A 17,608-nucleotide genomic window follows, 5' to 3' on the forward strand; every position below is an offset into this window, starting at 1 on the left:
GAGGAAGAGGGGGGAGAGGAGAGGAAGAGAAGAGGAAAAGGGGAGGGGAAAGAGGAAGAAGAGGAGAGAGAGGAAGAGACGGAGAAGAGGAAAGGAGGAAGGGAAGAGGAAGGAGAGGAAGAGACGGGGGAAGAGGAAGAGGGGAGAGAGGAAGAGACGGGGGAAGAGGAAGAGGGGGAGAGAGGAAGAGACGGGGAAGAGGAAGAGGGAGAGGAAGAGACGGGGGAAGAGGAAGAGGGGAGAGAGGAAGAGACAGGGGGGGAAGAGGAAGAGAGAGAGGAAGAGACGGGGAAGAGAGGAAGAGGAAGAGGGGAAGGAAGAGACGGGGAAGAGGAAGAGAGAGAGGAAGAGACGGGGAAGAGGAAGAGGGGGGAAGAGGAAGACGGGGGGGAGGAAGAGGAGAGGAAGAGACGGGGAAGAGGAAGAGGGAGAGAGGGGACGGGGGAAGAGGAAGAGGGGAGAGAGGAAGAGACGGGGGAAGAGGAAGAGGGGAGAGAGGAAGAGACGGGGAAGAAGAGGAAGAGGAAGAGGAAGAGGAAGAGGGGGAGAGGAAGAGACGGGGGAAGAGGAAGAGGGGAGAGAGGAAGAGACGGGGGAAGAGGAAGAGGGGAGAGAGGAAGAGACGGGGGGAAGAGGAAGGGGGAAGAGGAAGAGACGGGGAAGAGGAAAGAAGAGGAGAGAAGAGGGGAGAGAGGAAGAGACAGGGGGGAAGAGGAAGAGAGGGAGAGAGGAGAGACAGGGGGAAGAGGAAGAGGGGAGAAGAGGAAGAGGAAGAGGGGAGAGAGGAAGAGACGGGGGAAGAGGAAGAGGGGGGAGAGAGGAAGAGACGGGGGGAAGGGGAGAGAGGAAGGGGAGGGAAGAGGAAAGAGGGGAGAGGGAAGAGACAGGGAAGAGGAAGAGGGGAGAGAGGAAGAGACGGGGGAAGAGGAAGAGGGGAGAGAGGAAGGGAAGAGGAAGAGGGAGAGGGAGAGAGGAAGAGAGGAAGAGGGGAGGGGAAGAGAGGAAGAGGAAGGGAGAGGAAGAGAGGAAGAGAGGAAGAGACGGGGGAAGAGGAAGAGGGGGAAGAGAGGGGGAAGAGGAAGAGGAAGAGACGGGGAAGAGGAAGAGGGGAGGAGGAAGAGACGGGGAAGAGGAAGAGGGGAGAGAGGAAGAGACGGGGGAAGAGGAAGAGGGGAGAGAGGAAGAGACGGGGAAGAGGAAGAGGAAGAACAGGGGGAAGAGGGGGAGAGAGGAAGAGATGGGGGAAGAGGAAGAGGGAGGGGAGAGACGGGGAAGAGACGGGGAAGAGGAAGACGGGGGGGAGGAGAGGAGGAAGAGACGGGGGGGAAGAGGAAGACGGGGGGGAGAGAGGAAGAGACGGGGGAAGAGGAAGAGGGGAGAGAGGAAGAGACGGGGGAAGAGGAAGAGGGAGAGAGAGGATGAGACGGGGGAAGAGGAAGAGGGGAGAGAGGAAGGCATTGACTTTAAAAAGAATGGACAAAGCCAAAGATGACATCACTCCATTGTTTCCTATGTGAAGTCTCAGTGGCAGATCAGGAATGTCATTTTAGCATGTCGATATCTTGCTTCATGGAGGAGTTTTTGGAAATATTGCATGAGCAGTTTGAGCTGCTCTAGGAAGTGATGTTGCAGGTTAGCTCAGTGCTGCCACCTCTCATGGAGTATCTCAAGTTTAAGGCCGACCAGGGTACTGCAGGCGGCAAATTATCCTTAAATTATAAAATAATATGTTCAAGGATATACATCTGGTGAAATAGAAGCAAGTATTGGTACCATGATTGTGTTTAAAAAATACATACAAAAATGTATACACAAATATTGACTACGAAGATTGCCATACTACCTTTGACTATAATTGGGGATCCTGCCTTCTGAAGACATTGCCTTCAGTACTCCGGTTAGCCTTTAACTTGAAATCCTCAATGAAAGGGGGCATTCTCCCCCTGGAGGAAGGAGAGGAGGACCAGAGATGAGGGAGACAAAGTGAAGGGTCATGTTCAGTGTGCCACACCAAAATGCTCTTATTTCACAGAGACACTTGACCGGTCCCAGGGACTCGACTCATTAGCCCCTCCTCGACTAATCAGGTCTGCACAAGTTTCTAATAATTGCATTCATTAATGAATAATCGACTCATTAGCCACTACTCAAACAATCAGTTCTGCACAAGTTTCTAATCTATTTATTTATTCATTAAGACCTTTCTGTTATAAACATACTTATAAAAAGTGATTGATTATTGAAGGGTTACTAAATTCTGACGTCTACTCTGACATACACACATTCCACTCTACATTCACTGGCCCCTCTACCCAAGGTTTGATGTTAGCTACTCAGTGTTTCAGTGTTTCTGTGTCAGGTAGAATAGCCTTCTGTATCCCAGAGGAACAACTAAGTCTTCAGGGAAGTCACACTTCTGTTCAAACACAACTGGGTGACTTGATGGGATATGTTTCACTCTCATCATGACATTAACGTTTTAATATCCATGAATATACATCCCTGAAGTTGACAGACCTTGTAAACTAGAATTACCACACTGCTGTAAAAATGTCTCATTTGGAAAATCATTGATCTTGTTATTGCTTTTCCTTATTGTTTGTAAATAGGATGTCTGTAGAATGTTTCCTTGTAAAATTGGTGACAAAACAATCCTGCTTCTGAATGACCTCAATTACAATGTGACATATTTGACTAAATAAGATGTGGTTGAGAATATGTCAGAAGGACATCAGTGGGTGTTTCAGAGGCTTTATCAGTCAGCTGCACAGAGACACTATTCAGTGGCGAGAGAAACACAACAAAGGGACAATTTAAAGGAACAAAGGCAGCCACTTCCTGCAGGCCATGCTGTCTGCAAATCAGAACAAAACCTCCCACAACCTCCCAGAAACCCTAAGGAGACCTTAAGACAACCATTCAGACAGACTTCCACAAACCACCAGATGACCTTACAAACTTTCAGGGAACATGTACTGTACTGTACTGTATATCATCATATATCATCAGCTGTCCGGGTGGCTGGTCTCAGACGATCCCACAGGTGAAGAAGCCAGATGTGAAGGTCCTGAGCTGACGTGGTTACATGTGGTCTGCGGTTGTGAGGCCGGTTGGACGTACTGCCAAATTCTCTAAAATGACATTGGAGGCAGCTTGTGTTAGAGAAATTAACATAAAATTATCTGGCAACCAATCTGGTGGACATTCCTGCATTCAGCATGACAATTGCACGCTCCCTCAAAACTTGAGACATCTGCACATTTTAGAGTGGCCTTTTATTGTCCCCAACACAAGGTGCACCTGTGTAATGATCATGCTGTTTAATCAGCTTCTTGATATGTCACACCTGTCCATTGGATGGATTATCTTGGCAAAGGAGAAATGCTCACTAACAGAGATGCAAACATATTTGTGCACAACATTTTAGAGAAATACACTTTTTGTGTGTATAGAACATCTCTGGTATCTTTTATTTTAACTCATGAAATGGGACCAACACTTTACATGTTGCGGTAATATTTTTGTTCAGTATAGCATCATAACTGAAATACAAGACCTCAGATACACAAGTGACACTCTTCTTGTGTTCTGGTGGAGGGATCTGAGAGATGATCGGCTATGCTACTTCAATGCAGGAATAAAGGGATCAGGCTTGATGGACAGGTTTGTCAGGATGAGCTGATCAATGCCCGACCTCGCCCCACCCCTTACAACACAAACACACACACGGTCCTGAGTCAAATAGAGTAATCAAACTGACAAAGGGAAATGCAGATTACCTGTTGCCGTGACTACAGCAGCTGAACTGTGCCACAGAGTGAACCCACCCAGACCAAGGCCTAATTTGAGCTTGCCTAACACACACCATGAAATCTGAGATAGGTCTAGATCAACATGATAGGTGTACCGTGATGGCCAAAGGTAGCGTTATAACCAACCATGTAACCATGTTAAGTTACAAAACCATGTTTGGTTTTGTAAGTCGCATTTACACACGTGTGTGTGTGTTTGTGTGAATAGAAAGTGTTGATGGTGTATATGAGTATACCAAGTGCTTTTTACATGTCGTTCAATTTTGTTTTTTTACAACTGTACTAGTGCGAAAATGAGTTTGTGTGTAAATGTGAGTTTGTGTGTGAGCCATCCAAGGTTAGTTTTTTGTGTCTGTCTGTGTTTAGATGACTCCCGAGTGGTGCAGCAGTCTAATAGGCTGACCACACTGCTCGCGTCGCGTGCGCGAGCGTTGCAAAATACATGTAGAAATCTATGTTATTCAATTATTGCACCCACACTGCTCGTGCGCGCCAACGAGCGTCTGCATTGCAAAGGGCTAAAATAGAAATCAGTTCTATTTCTGACGCAGATCACGCTGCAAGTCCTGCCTCTCCCATCTCCTCATTGGTTTATAGAAGCGGGTACACAAGTGCCATCTCCTCATTGGTTATACCCACGTGGGTGATTGAAAGACGAACTGTGTTGCCGGTCGGTGTAGTAATACTATGAAAGTTTAGATGCCAATCACCATATAAGTTCAAAGATGAAAAAACCTGGAAGGAGGAGAGATGACTAGAAACGATTTGGTTGACCGTTTTATGTGTGGATTAATTGTCGGAGTAGAGGACCTTGTGCATTTCAGGTAAAATAACAACTCAATGTTTATATCCCAGGACAAATTAGCTAGCAACAGCAAGCTAGCTAAATAGGACAAATTAGCTAGCAAGTGCAAGCTAACTAGCTAAATTGCCATAAATGTTTAATGCTTTTCGACCTGTCCCAAATAAATGTAATTGGTTCAGAGTTTGTTTTGATATTTTAACCTGCACGTCGTAATCACGTTTGTTGTAGGGGGACAAAATAAATGTATGCACGGTGGTGCACGTGCGCGCAGCCGGTTTGGGTTCCGTGTAAGGCAATGCATCTCAGGGCTACAGGCGTCACTACAGACCCTGGTTCAATCCCGGGCTGTATCACAAACGGCCGTGATCGGGAGTCCCATAGGGCGGCGCACAATTGGTCCAGTGTTGTCCGGATTAGGGGAAGGTTTGGCCAGGGTAGGCCGTCATTGTAAAATAAGACTTTGTTCTTAACTTACTTGGCATTAAATAAAGGTTAAATAAAAATACAAAATAAATAAGATGTGTAGGTTAGAGGTTGGGATTTAGGTGTCATATTCTGCATGTGCCACTGCCAGCCTAGGGATAGGGCAGTTGGAGGCCTGAGCCTCAGAGAACAACCCACACCAGTCACCCTTGCAACAGCACCCTCCAGGCCCCAGCCATGGTCCCCTCCCCCGGCCCTGTCTAATCAGTGTGTGTGGGTGTGTAGGAGGGCCAGCACTAACAGCTGGCAGCCTGCCTGCCCCATCATCACTCCCCCACCACTTACCCCAGACTGGGTAATCACAGCCATATGATTTCTCAGCACCCTCGGTGGTTGCCACACCTGCCCCTTCCCTCACTGGTGGGATGTCCCTTCTGGGACACATGGGGGGAGGGTTGGTGGGGTACAGATGGTGTCTACTTACCAACTAAACAGTTGAAAGTGCAACGAGGACAGAGAAGAGTAACCTCTGTTGCTTAATGAGATAAGCAAGAGATCACTGGAGAGACATTCTTTGTTTTGGAAAAAAACGTAATGAGTGAAGCATCATACAGCCAGTTGTGGTCCGATACCAATGTGTTATAGTGGCAGCCTTTGCTTGTGTTGGTCTCAAGATTTCCTCAGATTCTGATAGGTTGCATATCTGTCACAAAATCTTTATTGCAGATTTCATACTTTTATTACATGGATATAATACATTTTGGGGGTGAAAGATCATGGAATGAGAAAGGGAGATACCTAGTCAGTTGTACAACTGAATGTATTCAACTGAAATGTGTCTTCCACATTTAACCCAACCCCTCTGAATCAAAGAGATGCAGGGGGCTGTCTTAATCGACATCCACATCATCGGCACCCGGGGAACAGTGGGTTAACTGCCTTGCTCAGGGGCAGAACGACAGATGTTTACCAAAGAAACTAGCCCTGTATGTACGTATGTGTATGTAAGTGATTGTTAGGTGCTCAGCAAATGGAACGTTGACTATGACACACACCAGTTTGGTTCGGTGATATTCCTCCTCATTATGTCAGATGATATATACTGTATATATGTACAGTACCAGCCAAAGGTTTGGACACACCTATTCATTCAAAGATTTTTCTTTATTTTTACTATTTTTTACATTGTAGAATAATAGTGAAGACATCAAAACTATGAAATAACACATTTGGAATCATGTAGTAACCATAAAAGTGTTAAACAAATAAAAAATGATTTTAGATTCTTCAAAGTAGCCAACTTTTGCCTTGATGAAAGCTTTGCACACTCTTGGCATTCTCTCAAACAGCTTCATGAGGTAGTCACCTGGAATGCATTTATATTAACAGGTGTGCCTTGTTAAAAGTTCATTTGTGGAATTTCTTTCCTTCTTAATTAATGTGTTTGAGACAATCAGATGTGTTGTGACAAGGTAGGGGTGGTATACAGAAGAAAGCCCTATTTGGTAAAATACCAAGTCCATATTCTGTGTATACCATGTTAAATGCAGTCTCTATGCAGGTCTAAACGCAACAGACACCCAATGATCTTCACAATCGTTTAAGTTCTTGGTCCCTTTCATCAACACAAACTGTCAGTATTGGAGGTAGTAACTAGATAGAGTTTCTACCAGCAATCATTTACAGATTGATGAGATTGAATGCAAATACTGACCCAGGGAAACACCCCATTCAGTGACTGGATCAACACAGACTCTAATGTTTAAATCCATTAAACAGCACTTTATAAAGCTTTGAAAAGGTATAGCCACTTCTGATTATGATCATGTGTGTTGTGTTAAAGAAAGAAAGTATGCATTTTCCTTTCTAGCCATTAAATCGAGTTAAGGAGGAAATCGACGCCTTTGCAGCCTAAATGGAGAATGTATAGCCAGCTGCATATTCCCTTTGGACAGTCAAATGAAATGACTCAATATCACCATCTGCCGGATTTTGGACTAACGATGGTGGGGGTTGGGGTATCTGACATAGGGGACTGGATCAGTTCTTGACTTGGACTGAATTAGGTGCTGGTACTCATTTTGGGTTCTGGTAGGCCTACTGTTTATATTTAGGAGCGGGAGCTCCACAATACTTTTGAGCTCATATTCTATAAAAGGAATAGGAGGTCAAGCAGTAGAACATTTGAGGTGCCGGTACTCTGCTCCAGTGAGCTCCTGCCCATGTCAAGCTACACTGGTGCTCATTCTGCCCAAACCTGCAGTAGATAAAACAAACTCAGAAATGAAATTTAAAGCTTAATATTCAGGACATCATGATGAAATACTGGACCTTGTGAATAAGGAAAGAATGACGTAAACAATGCGGTGTTCTTTACAGCTCCGGCCGGTAGAAGGGCTCAGCAGCATTCACTACAAAGGGCGAAACGAGGGTCAGAACAGAACATGATGCGGACGTGACGTAGGCGTCATTCACTGGGGACCTTTATTCCGCTGCCGCAGCAGCCCGGCCGGTAACGAGAGGAGGGGTACACGGTCAGTCAGGATTGGTTTGCGCAGGCTACAATATAACCGGATATATTTATAAATAGGGGCCTATATTAATCGATTTTAAAATAAGAACATAATATTAATTGTAGAAAACGCCGACTGAACAGAGACAAACCCCTCCTCTCTCGTTAGGCTACTTCTTTGTCGACGCATCTATTCTGCACTGGGTTCTCTTGTTCTAGGCGGAGAATTGAAAAACTTCGTTCAAATACATATTTTTACATAAATAAATGGATGGTTACGGGTTCGGTTTATTACAGACAGCGACCATTGGACACAACTCTACCCTTCTCGACGGACGCGCTTTCTGATCCTAATGCTCCTCCTCTTCTGCGGTTTCCATCGGCCAGTTGTGCCCCGGCTCACCCTTGGTTTCGCGCAGTAGCCTCGCTGCCTTGTCCCCACTGTTCCAGTCAGCTGCTGCGCATCAGCAAAACATGCAGAATGAGTCTGTGGGGGTGACAACCGAACAACGACCCTAGTCAACAGAGGAAAACTACAGCAGCAACAACAACACAATCAATAAAACCGGGATACAGCAACCAAACCAACAACCAGCTAGGAGCCCTCACTTCCTCCACAACCACCTGAACCAGAATCCAGATTTTCCATATTTTGGTCATTTTTGCCCGACGCAGTCTATCTGTGACCTTCAGCACGACCGGAAAATACATCAGCAGTTAAGTCAGAGAGCTGAGTTTGGCTGCACTGAGTCGCCCCCACCCCAAGGAAAATTCAGTCACCTGCCGCAGAGGCAGCCTTTCACCGCTCAAGTCTCCATCGAACCCGAGCGCAGCGCATACTCCAGACCGGGACAAATCAGCCGCTAGCCAGTGGAGGAGGTTGAAGCCGATGTGGAGACTGCCGCGTTGCCATCGCCCACTTCCGTAAATCCAAACAAGGTTAGGATCCAAATGGACTCCCCCATCACCCACCATATAAATAACAGCAATGGCAGTAGCACCGGCAATATGTTGTCCGGAGGACTCGGGGGCGGTTTTCCGAACCTCCAGAACCAAGAGATGCAGAACCCGAGTGGCGCCTCAGCTTCACCTCCCCTCCCTGGATTCGGAACCCCGTGGTCCGTTCAGACCAGCTCTCCACCACCACCCGTTTCTAACTCGGCCAACCCTATCCACCACTCAAACGCGATTAATCAGTTGCCTCATACCGACCCAGACAACAGCTTCTATCCCGGTATCCCCTCGTCTATCAACCCGGCCTTCTTCCAGAGTTTTTCTCCGGTGTCGACTAATCCATGCCCAGGGATTAACGTGCAGGGCTTCAGCAGCCAGTTCTCACCCCAGATCAACGCCCACCAGCAGCCGCAGCAGCAGAGCCGCAGGTCCCCCGTCAGCCCACAGATGCACCCCCAGCACCATCATCAGCACCAGCAGGGCGCCTTCCTGCAGCAGAGGAACAACTACAACCACCACCACCAGGTGAGCTCTATTCACCTGTTCACATGAAAACCCCACATCAGCATCCCCCTAGACTAGAGGATTGAGCCTTTAAAATGACAGATAGAAAGAAGTTCTTAAAGAGGTGGGAGATAATATCATCATTTTTGTAAAGCTAATGTATGCTACTAGGCTTATACACACCTCTTAGATTGTATTGGGTTCAAGCCATGGTTATACATATATGTTATTACATGTTACTATGCAGAAGTGCATAAACCCAGTTATCATAATGAAAACTAATGTGGCCCTGTGCTCCCGGGACAGAAGGTCCATGTAGAAGGGCTGCCCGGCTAGGGTAGGGCAGGGGAGGGACTGACTGCATTATTCATAGACGAACCCCACACTGGCTTGTCTTCTCCAGTTGTCAGTTAACCTACAGCAAACAGTTTCAGGCCTGCCTCAACCCCCAAAACCATTATGGAGAAACTGCCAACCAGCACTCCTAATGGCTAGGACCTTCTCATGTGACACTGCTGAGATAAGGCATGACCTGAAAAGCAGCTATCTCTCTTTGTGGTGTGTGTGTGTGTGTGTGTGTGTGTGTGTGTGTGTGTGTGTGTGTGTGTGTGTGTGTGTGTGTGTGTGTGTGTGTGTGTGTGTGTGTGTGTGTGTGTGTGTGTGTGTGTGTGTGTGTGTGAACGTGTGTGTGTGTGTGAACGTGTGTGTGTGTGTGTGTGTGTGTGTGTGTGTGTGTGTGTGTGTGTGTGTGTGTGTGTGTGTGTGTGTGTGTGTGTGTGTGAACGTGTGTGTGTGTGTAAACGTGTGTGTGTGTGTACCTTTCATCAATCTAAACCCATGACCATAGAAGGCAAATAGGTTTTATCTGTAATGCATTTGTCGTGTCCTCTGTTATACAGATAACTGCTGCTATACAGATGTAGGATCTTCATTTGAGCCAGTTTGCTACAGCAGGAAAATAATCATGCAGCAACAGGGAATGGGAATTATTCTGTGGATTATAATTTATGGACATTTTTATAGGGCTTGATACATTTTTCTTAAGGGAAAATCAAGTCTGAATTTTCAAAGTGGGAATTACGAACTTCAGAAGCCTTTTTAAACTTCAAATACACCACAAGTTTTAAATGTGCCGCATTGCAGGAAATTTCTCCTGCAACAGGGTGATCAAATGAAGATCCCACATCTGTATGCATAGTTTCTCCCTCAGTAGCAGGGCGGCTGAGGGAGGCTGACGGGGAGGGGTGAGAGGCAAACAAGGGAGCATCACTGAATCTGACTTTTGTTCTCTGCTTGAGGCTGGCACAGAGCAGGGCATAGTAATCACTTATCACTGGTTCAGGCTGATGCTCTCTGTCTGAAGTCAGAGAGGCAGAGAGAGGCTGTACTGACATTGGGGGTCATGGGATTTTACTTGATGGGGGCGTATATCTGATAACCAGAGGCTATAGCCCTCATCATGGGGGTGGGGTGATGCTATACGGTGGCCTGCCTGTGTCAGCTAGAAAGAACATCCCCACTGCAGCAATAGATTTGCTCTCAGTCACAAGGGAGATTTCATGACTCCTATTTGCAGGCTCCAAAGTGCTATTGGCATCAAGAGCTGTACATACATACAGCATAGGGTAGGGGGCTGGAGACTGCTGCATGACAGCATTTGAGTGTGTGCATGAGAGAGTTGGTGGTGTCAGTGTGGATATTTGGTGGAGACAGACTGACAGACAGACAGACAGACAGACAGACAGACAGACAGACAGACAGACAGACAGACAGACAGACAGACAGACAGACAGACAGACAGAGAGTAATGAATGTTGGTGGTGTCAGTGTGGATGTATGGTGGAGACAGACAGAGAGAGACAGTAATGAACATTGGTGGAGACAGACAGAGATAGACAGTAATGAACGTTGGTGGAGACAGACAAACAGAGATAGACAGTAATGAACGTTGGTGGAGACAGACAGACAGAGATAGACAGTAATGAATGTTGGTGGTGCCAGTGTGGATGTATGGTGGAGACAGACAGACAGACAGACAGACAGACAGACAGACAGACAGACAGACAGACAGACAGACAGACAGAGAGAGAGAGAGAGAGAGAGAGAGAGAGAGAGAGTAATGGACGTTGGTGGAGACAGACAGACAGATATAGACAGTAATGGACGTTGGTGGTGTCAGTGTGGATGTATGGTGGAGACAGACAGAGAGAGAGAGTAATGAGGGAGAAACACAGGACCAGGTCATAGTAGACTGTGGCAGAGGGAGAAACACAGGACCAGGTCATAGTAGACTGTGGCAGAGGGAGAAACACAGGACCAGGTCATAGTAGACTGTGGCAGAGGGAGAAACACATGAAATGGTAGACTGTGGCAGAGGGAGAAACACATGAAATGGTAGACTGTGGCAGAGGGAGAAACACAGGAAATGGTAGACTGTGGCAGAGGGAGGGAAACACAGGACCAGGTCATAGAGTAGAAATAGTAGACTGTGGCAGAGGGAGAAACACAGGACCAGGTCATAGTAGACTGTGGCAGAGGGAGAAACACAGGACCAATAGTAGACTGTGGCAGAGGGAGAAACACAACTGTGGCAGAGGGAGAAACACAGGACCAGGTTATAGTAGACACAGGACCAGGTTATAGTAGACTGTGGCAGAGGGAGAAACACAGGACCAGGTCATAGTAGACTGTGGCAGAGGGAGAAACACAGGACCAGGTCATAGTAGACTGTGGCAGAGGGAGAAACACAGGACCAATAGTAGACTGTGGCAGAGGGAGAAACACAGGACCAGGTTATAGTAGACTGTGGCAGAGGGAGAAACACAGGCAGACTGTGGCAGGGAGAAACACAGGACCAGGTCATAGTAGACTGTGGCAGAGGGAGAAACACAGGACCAGGTCATAGTAGACTGTGGCAGAGGGAGAAACACAGGACCAGGTTATAGTAGACTGTGGCAGAGGGAGAAACACAGGACCAGGTCATAGTAGACTGTGGCAGAGGGAGAAACACAGGACCAGGTCATAGTAGACTGTGGCAGAGGGAGAAACACAGGACCAGGTTATAGTAGACTGTGGCAGAGGGAGAAACACAGGACCAGGTCATAGTAGACTGTGGCAGAGGGAGAAACACAGGACCAGGTGGCAGAGGGAGAAACACAGGACCAGGTAGCATAGTAGACTGTGGCAGAGGGAGAAACACAGGACCAGGTTATAGTAGACTGTGGCAGAGGGAGAAACACAGGACCAGGTTATAGTAGACTGTGGCAGAGGGAGAAACACAGGACCAGGTTATAGTAGACTGTGGCAGAGGGAGGACCAGGAAACTGTGGCAGAGGGAGAAACACAGGACCAGGTCATAGTAGACTGTGGCAGACTGTGGGAGAAACACAGGACCAGGTCATAGTAGACTGTGGCAGAGGGAGAAACACAGGACCAGGTTATAGTAGACTGTGGCAGAGGGAGAAACACAGGACCAGGTCATAGTAGACTGTGGCAGAGGGAGAAACACAGGACCAGGTCATAGTAGACTGTGGCAGAGGGAGAAACACAGGACCAGGTTATAGTAGACTGTGGCAGAGGGAGAAACACAGGACCAGGTCATAGTAGACTGTGGCAGAGGGAGAAACACAGGACCAGGTTATAGTAGACTGTGGCAGAGGGAGAAACACAGGACCAGGTTATAGTAGACTGTGGCAGAGGGAGAAACACAGGACCAGGTCATAGTAGACTGTGGCAGAGGGAGAAACACAGGACCAGGTTATAGTAGACTGTGGAGAGGGAGAAACACAGGACCAGGTTATAGTAGACTGTGGCAGAGGGAGAAACACAGGACCAGGTGGCAGAGGGAGAAACACAGGACCAGGTTCATAGTAGACTGTGGCAGAGGGAGAAACACAGGACCAGGTTATAGTAGACTGTGGCAGAGGGAGAAACACAGGACCAGGTTATAGTAGACTGTGGCAGAGGGAGAAACACAGGACCAGGTATATAGTAGACTGTGGCAGAGGGAGAAACACAGGACCAGGTTATAGTAGACTGTGGCAGAGGGAGAAACACAGGACCAGGTTATAGTAGACTGTGGCAGAGGGAGAAACAGGACCAGGTTATAGTAGACTGTGGCAGAGGGAGAAACACAGGACCAGGTTATAGTAGACTGTGGCAGAGGGAGAAACACAGGACCAGGTTATAGTAGACTGTGGCAGAGGGAGAAACACAGGACCAGGTCATAGTAGACTGTGGCAGAGGGAGAAACACAGGACCAGGTTATAGTAGACTGTGGCAGAGGGAGAAACACAGGACCAGGTTATAGTAGACTGTGGCAGACTGTGGGGAGAAACACAGGACCAGGTTATAGTAGACTGTGGCAGAGGGAGAAACACAGGACCAGGTTATAGTAGACTGTGGCAGAGGGAGAAACACAGGACCAGGTTATAGTAGACTGTTATAGTAGACAGAGGGAGAAACACAGGACCAGGTTATAGTAGACTGTGGCAGAGGGAGAAACACAGGACCAGGTTATAGTAGACTGTGGCAGAGGGAGAAACACAGGACCAGGTTATAGTAGACTGTGGCAGAGGGAGAAACACAGGACCAGGTTATAGTAGACTGGAGAAACACAGGACCAGGTTATAGTAGACTGTGGCAGAGGGAGAAACACAGGACCAGGTTATAGTAGACTGTGGCAGAGGGAGAAACACAGGACCAGGTTATAGTAGACTGTGGCAGAGGGAGAAACACAGGACCAGGTTATAGTAGACTGTGGCAGAGGGAGAAACACAGGACCAGGTATAGTAGACTGTGGCAGAGGGAGAAACACAGGACCAGGTTATAGTAGACTGTGGCAGAGGGAGAAACACAGGACCAGGTTATAGTAGACTGTGGCAGAGGGAGAAACACAGGACCAGGTTATAGACTGTGGCAGAGGGAGAAACACAGGACCAGGTTATAGTAGACTGTGGCAGAGGGAGAAACACAGGACCAGGTTATAGTAGACTGTGGCAGAGGGAGAAACACAGGACCAGGTATATAGTAGACTGTGGCAGAGGGAGAAACACAGGACCAGGTTATAGTAGACTGTGGCAGAGGGAGAAACACAGGACCAGGTTATAGTAGACTGTGGCAGAGGGAGAAACACAGGACCAGGTTATAGTAGACTGTGGCAGAGGGAGAAACACAGGACCAGGTTATAGTAGACTGTGGCAGAGGGAGAAACACAGGACCAGGTTATAGTAGACTGTGGCAGAGGGAGAAACACAGGACCAGGTTATAGTAGACTGTGGCAGAGGGAGAAACACAGGACCAGGTTATAGTAGACTGTGGCAGAGGGAGAAACACAGGACCAGGTCATAGTAGACTGTGGCAGAGGGAGAAACACAGGACCAGGTTATAGTAGACTGTGGCAGAGGGAGAAACACAGGACCAGGTTATAGTAGACTGTGGCAGAGGGAGAAACACAGGACCAGGTATATAGTAGACTGTGGCAGAGGGAGAAACACAGGACCAGGTTATAGTAGACTGTGGCAGAGGGAGAAACACAGGACCAGGTCATAGTAGACTGTGGCAGAGGGAGAAACACAGGACCAGGTTATAGTAGACTGTGGCAGAGGGAGAAACACAGGACCAGACTGTGGCAGAGGGAGAAACACAGGACCAGGTTATAGTAGACTGTGGCAGAGAGGGAGAAACACAGGACCAGGTATATAGTAGACTGTGGCAGAGGGAGAAACACAGGACCAGGTTATAGTAGACTGTGGCAGAGGGAGAAACACAGGACCAGGTTATAGTAGACTGGCAGAGGGAGAAACACAGGACCAGGTTATAGTAGCAGCAGAGGGAGAAACACAGGACCAGGTTATAGTAGACTGTGGCAGAGGGAGAAACACAGGACCAGGTTATAGTAGACTGTGGCAGAGGGAGAAACACAGGACCAGGTTATAGTAGACTGTGGCAGGGAGAAACACAGGACCAGGAGTAGACTGTGGCAGAGGGAGAAACACAGGACCAGGTTATAGTAGACTGTGGCAGAGGGAGGACCAGGTTATAAACACAGGACCAGGTTATAGTAGACTGTGGCAGAGGGAGAAACACAGGACCAGAAACACAGGGTTATAGTAGACTGTGGCAGAGGGAGAAACACAGGACCAGGTTATAGTAGACTGTGGCAGAGGGAGAAACACAGGACCAGGTTATAGTAGACTGTGGCAGAGGGAGAAACACAGGACCAGGTTATAGTAGACTGTGGCAGAGGGAGAAACACAGGACCAGGTTATAGTAGACTGTGGCAGAGGGAGAAACACAGGACCAGGTTATAGTAGACTGTGGCAGAGGGAGAAACACAGGACCAGGTTATAGTAGACTGTGGCAGAGGGAGAAACACAGGACCAGGTTATAGTAGACTGTGGCAGAGGGAGAAACACAGGACCAGGTTATAGTAGACTGTGGCAGAGGGAGAAACACAGGACCAGGTTATAGTAGACTGTGGCAGAGGGAGAAACACAGGACCAGGTCATAGTAGACTGTGGCAGAGGGAGAAACACAGGACCAGGTTATAGTAGACTGTGGCAGAGGGAGAAACACAGGACCAGGTCATAGTAGACTGTGGCAGAGGGAGAAACACAGGACCAGGTTATAGTAGACTGTGGCAGAGGGAGAAACACAGGACCAGGTTATAGTAGACTGTGGCAGAGGGAGAAACACAGGATCAAAGAAACACATCAAATACAAACAATAAATATTGGTTCAACAACACACAATTTCACATTGGGTCTCTTACCCCTCCTTCCCTTTCTCTCTCTCTCTCTCTCTCTCTCTCTCTCTCCTCAGTCCATGGTGAAGCAGTCTCCCTGGACTGGCAGTCACCAGGGGAGTGGCTGGGGCTCTGGGAATATGTCCTGGGGTCGGGACCACCGTCGTGGTGGAGGCATGGGCATCCCGGGCTCTGTCAGCCAGGTTTCCCCCATGAAGAAGCCGTTCCCCAGTAACGTCATTGCACCTCCCAAGTTCCCCCGCTCCGCCGGCTCCATGGGCCCCAAGTCCTGGATGGAGGAGAACATGTTCCGAACAGACAGTAACAGTAACACGCTTATGCCTCTCCAGGTACATGCTTTTTCTCAGTAAGCATAAATATACATGGGGTCTGTGTGTGTGTATATGTACTGTATACATTTTGGTGGAAGGAGTGCAAAGGGGTTTAATGTAATAATATCCTGAATTCTACATTAGAGCCAGAGAGTGAGCAAGAGAGTGTTTCAGAAAGAGTGGTCGGTGGAAGGTAGAGAGAGAGTACGTGTGGTCGGTGGAAGGTAGAGAGAGAGAGTACGTGTGGTCGGTGGAAGGTAGAGAGAGAGTATGTGTGGTCGGTGGAAGGTAGAGAGAGAGAGTATGTGTGGTCGGTGGAAGGTAGAGAGAGAGAACAGGGAGGACAGGGAAAAGCTTTAAATGATGGGAATGAGACAGTTTAATATTCACAGCACTGTTTTCAGGGTGCAGAGTGTTTCACAGTGTAGGATTGTTGGATAGAAGGAGCAGGGAGGTGACAAGCATCAAACGCAGAGATCCAGACAGTGAGAGCAGATCAGGATGCAGAGGGGAAGAGAGAGAGCTGGGAGGGAGCAGAGGGAGAGAAGAGGGGAGAGAGTGTAAAGGGGCTGTTTAGAAAACACACAGCTGAGAATGAATGTCAATTCCCAGATGACGAGCAGAATTACCATTTCAATCAGGCGGGAGCGGTGTTATTTCTTTCTGCCATAGTGGAGGTGTCAGGGAGCTGGCTGCAGTTAGTTCTGCTTTAACGCTACTTTAACACCACATTTAGCAGGTAACACCACATTTAGCAGAGCCTATTTCAGGATGGGGGTTGTTATAACTCGCAGACATACTTAGAGACCCATAACTGATGTCATCTAATTGTGTACAGCACAGTTCTGACCTTTTAAGTACAAAGGGGGAAACTGGAGGCAGCAGGCCTTAAGAAAGGATCTTTGGGTGGGCCACCATCACCATACTGTATCTTGGTTGAGACCGGAAAAACATGCGAGTTATTTCCCTAACACATTTTTCACAGTAATCCCTTGTTACTTTCTCCCGTCTGTCATGGCGCTGCAATTCCTATTCCAGGAAGCAGGCCCTCCTCCATGAATTTTTCATTTCTATAAACAGTGTCCGACCAGGAATTCCTCAAATTCCATACGCGTCTCCTGTCTTTTGCTTCCTTCCTCTGTGTAATGTTTTGGATAGGGGATATGCATTTGTGCTTCATCATGATGTGAATGTCATTGACAGAGATAAGCAGAAGTAGAAAGGGGGTAGTAGTATGCTGACACTGGGGGATTTAGAGGGGTGCCCTGTTGCCTAACCCATGGAGGTTACATTCCTACATGCTTCGATCTTTCCATAAGAATACCTTTATAACCATTCATTTCTTTTATTTATTTCACCTTTATTTAACCAGGTGGGCCAGTTGAGAACAAGTTCTCATTTACAACTGCGACCTGGCCAAGATAAAGCAAAGCAGTGCGACACAAACAACAACACAGAGTTACACATGGAATAAAGAAGCGTACAGTTAATAACACAATAGAAAAAAAAGAAAGTCAATAT

At 47.6% G+C, this 17,608-nt stretch overlaps 1 protein-coding gene across 3 annotated transcripts in view; it reads left to right on the forward strand.

Annotated features, from left to right (window-relative positions):
- The first annotated feature begins 7,520 nt into the window (after positions 1–7,520).
- LOC112251111 (cytoplasmic polyadenylation element-binding protein 2-like) overlaps positions 7,521–17,608 on the forward strand; it is a 36,593-nt gene continuing 26,505 nt past the window's right edge. For all 3 annotated transcript variants that reach the window (XM_042322235.1, XM_042322236.1, XM_042322237.1), the window contains exons 1-2: positions 7,521–9,031; positions 15,833–16,105. In XM_042322235.1, the coding sequence (XP_042178169.1) occupies positions 8,504–9,031; positions 15,833–16,105 (801 nt within the window). In that variant the 5' untranslated portion in view covers positions 7,521–8,503. The remainder of the gene's footprint in view (positions 9,032–15,832; positions 16,106–17,608) is intronic.

Source organism: Oncorhynchus tshawytscha, linkage group LG05, assembly GCF_018296145.1.
Source record: "Oncorhynchus tshawytscha isolate Ot180627B linkage group LG05, Otsh_v2.0, whole genome shotgun sequence".
Lineage (NCBI taxonomy): Eukaryota > Metazoa > Chordata > Actinopteri > Salmoniformes > Salmonidae > Oncorhynchus > Oncorhynchus tshawytscha.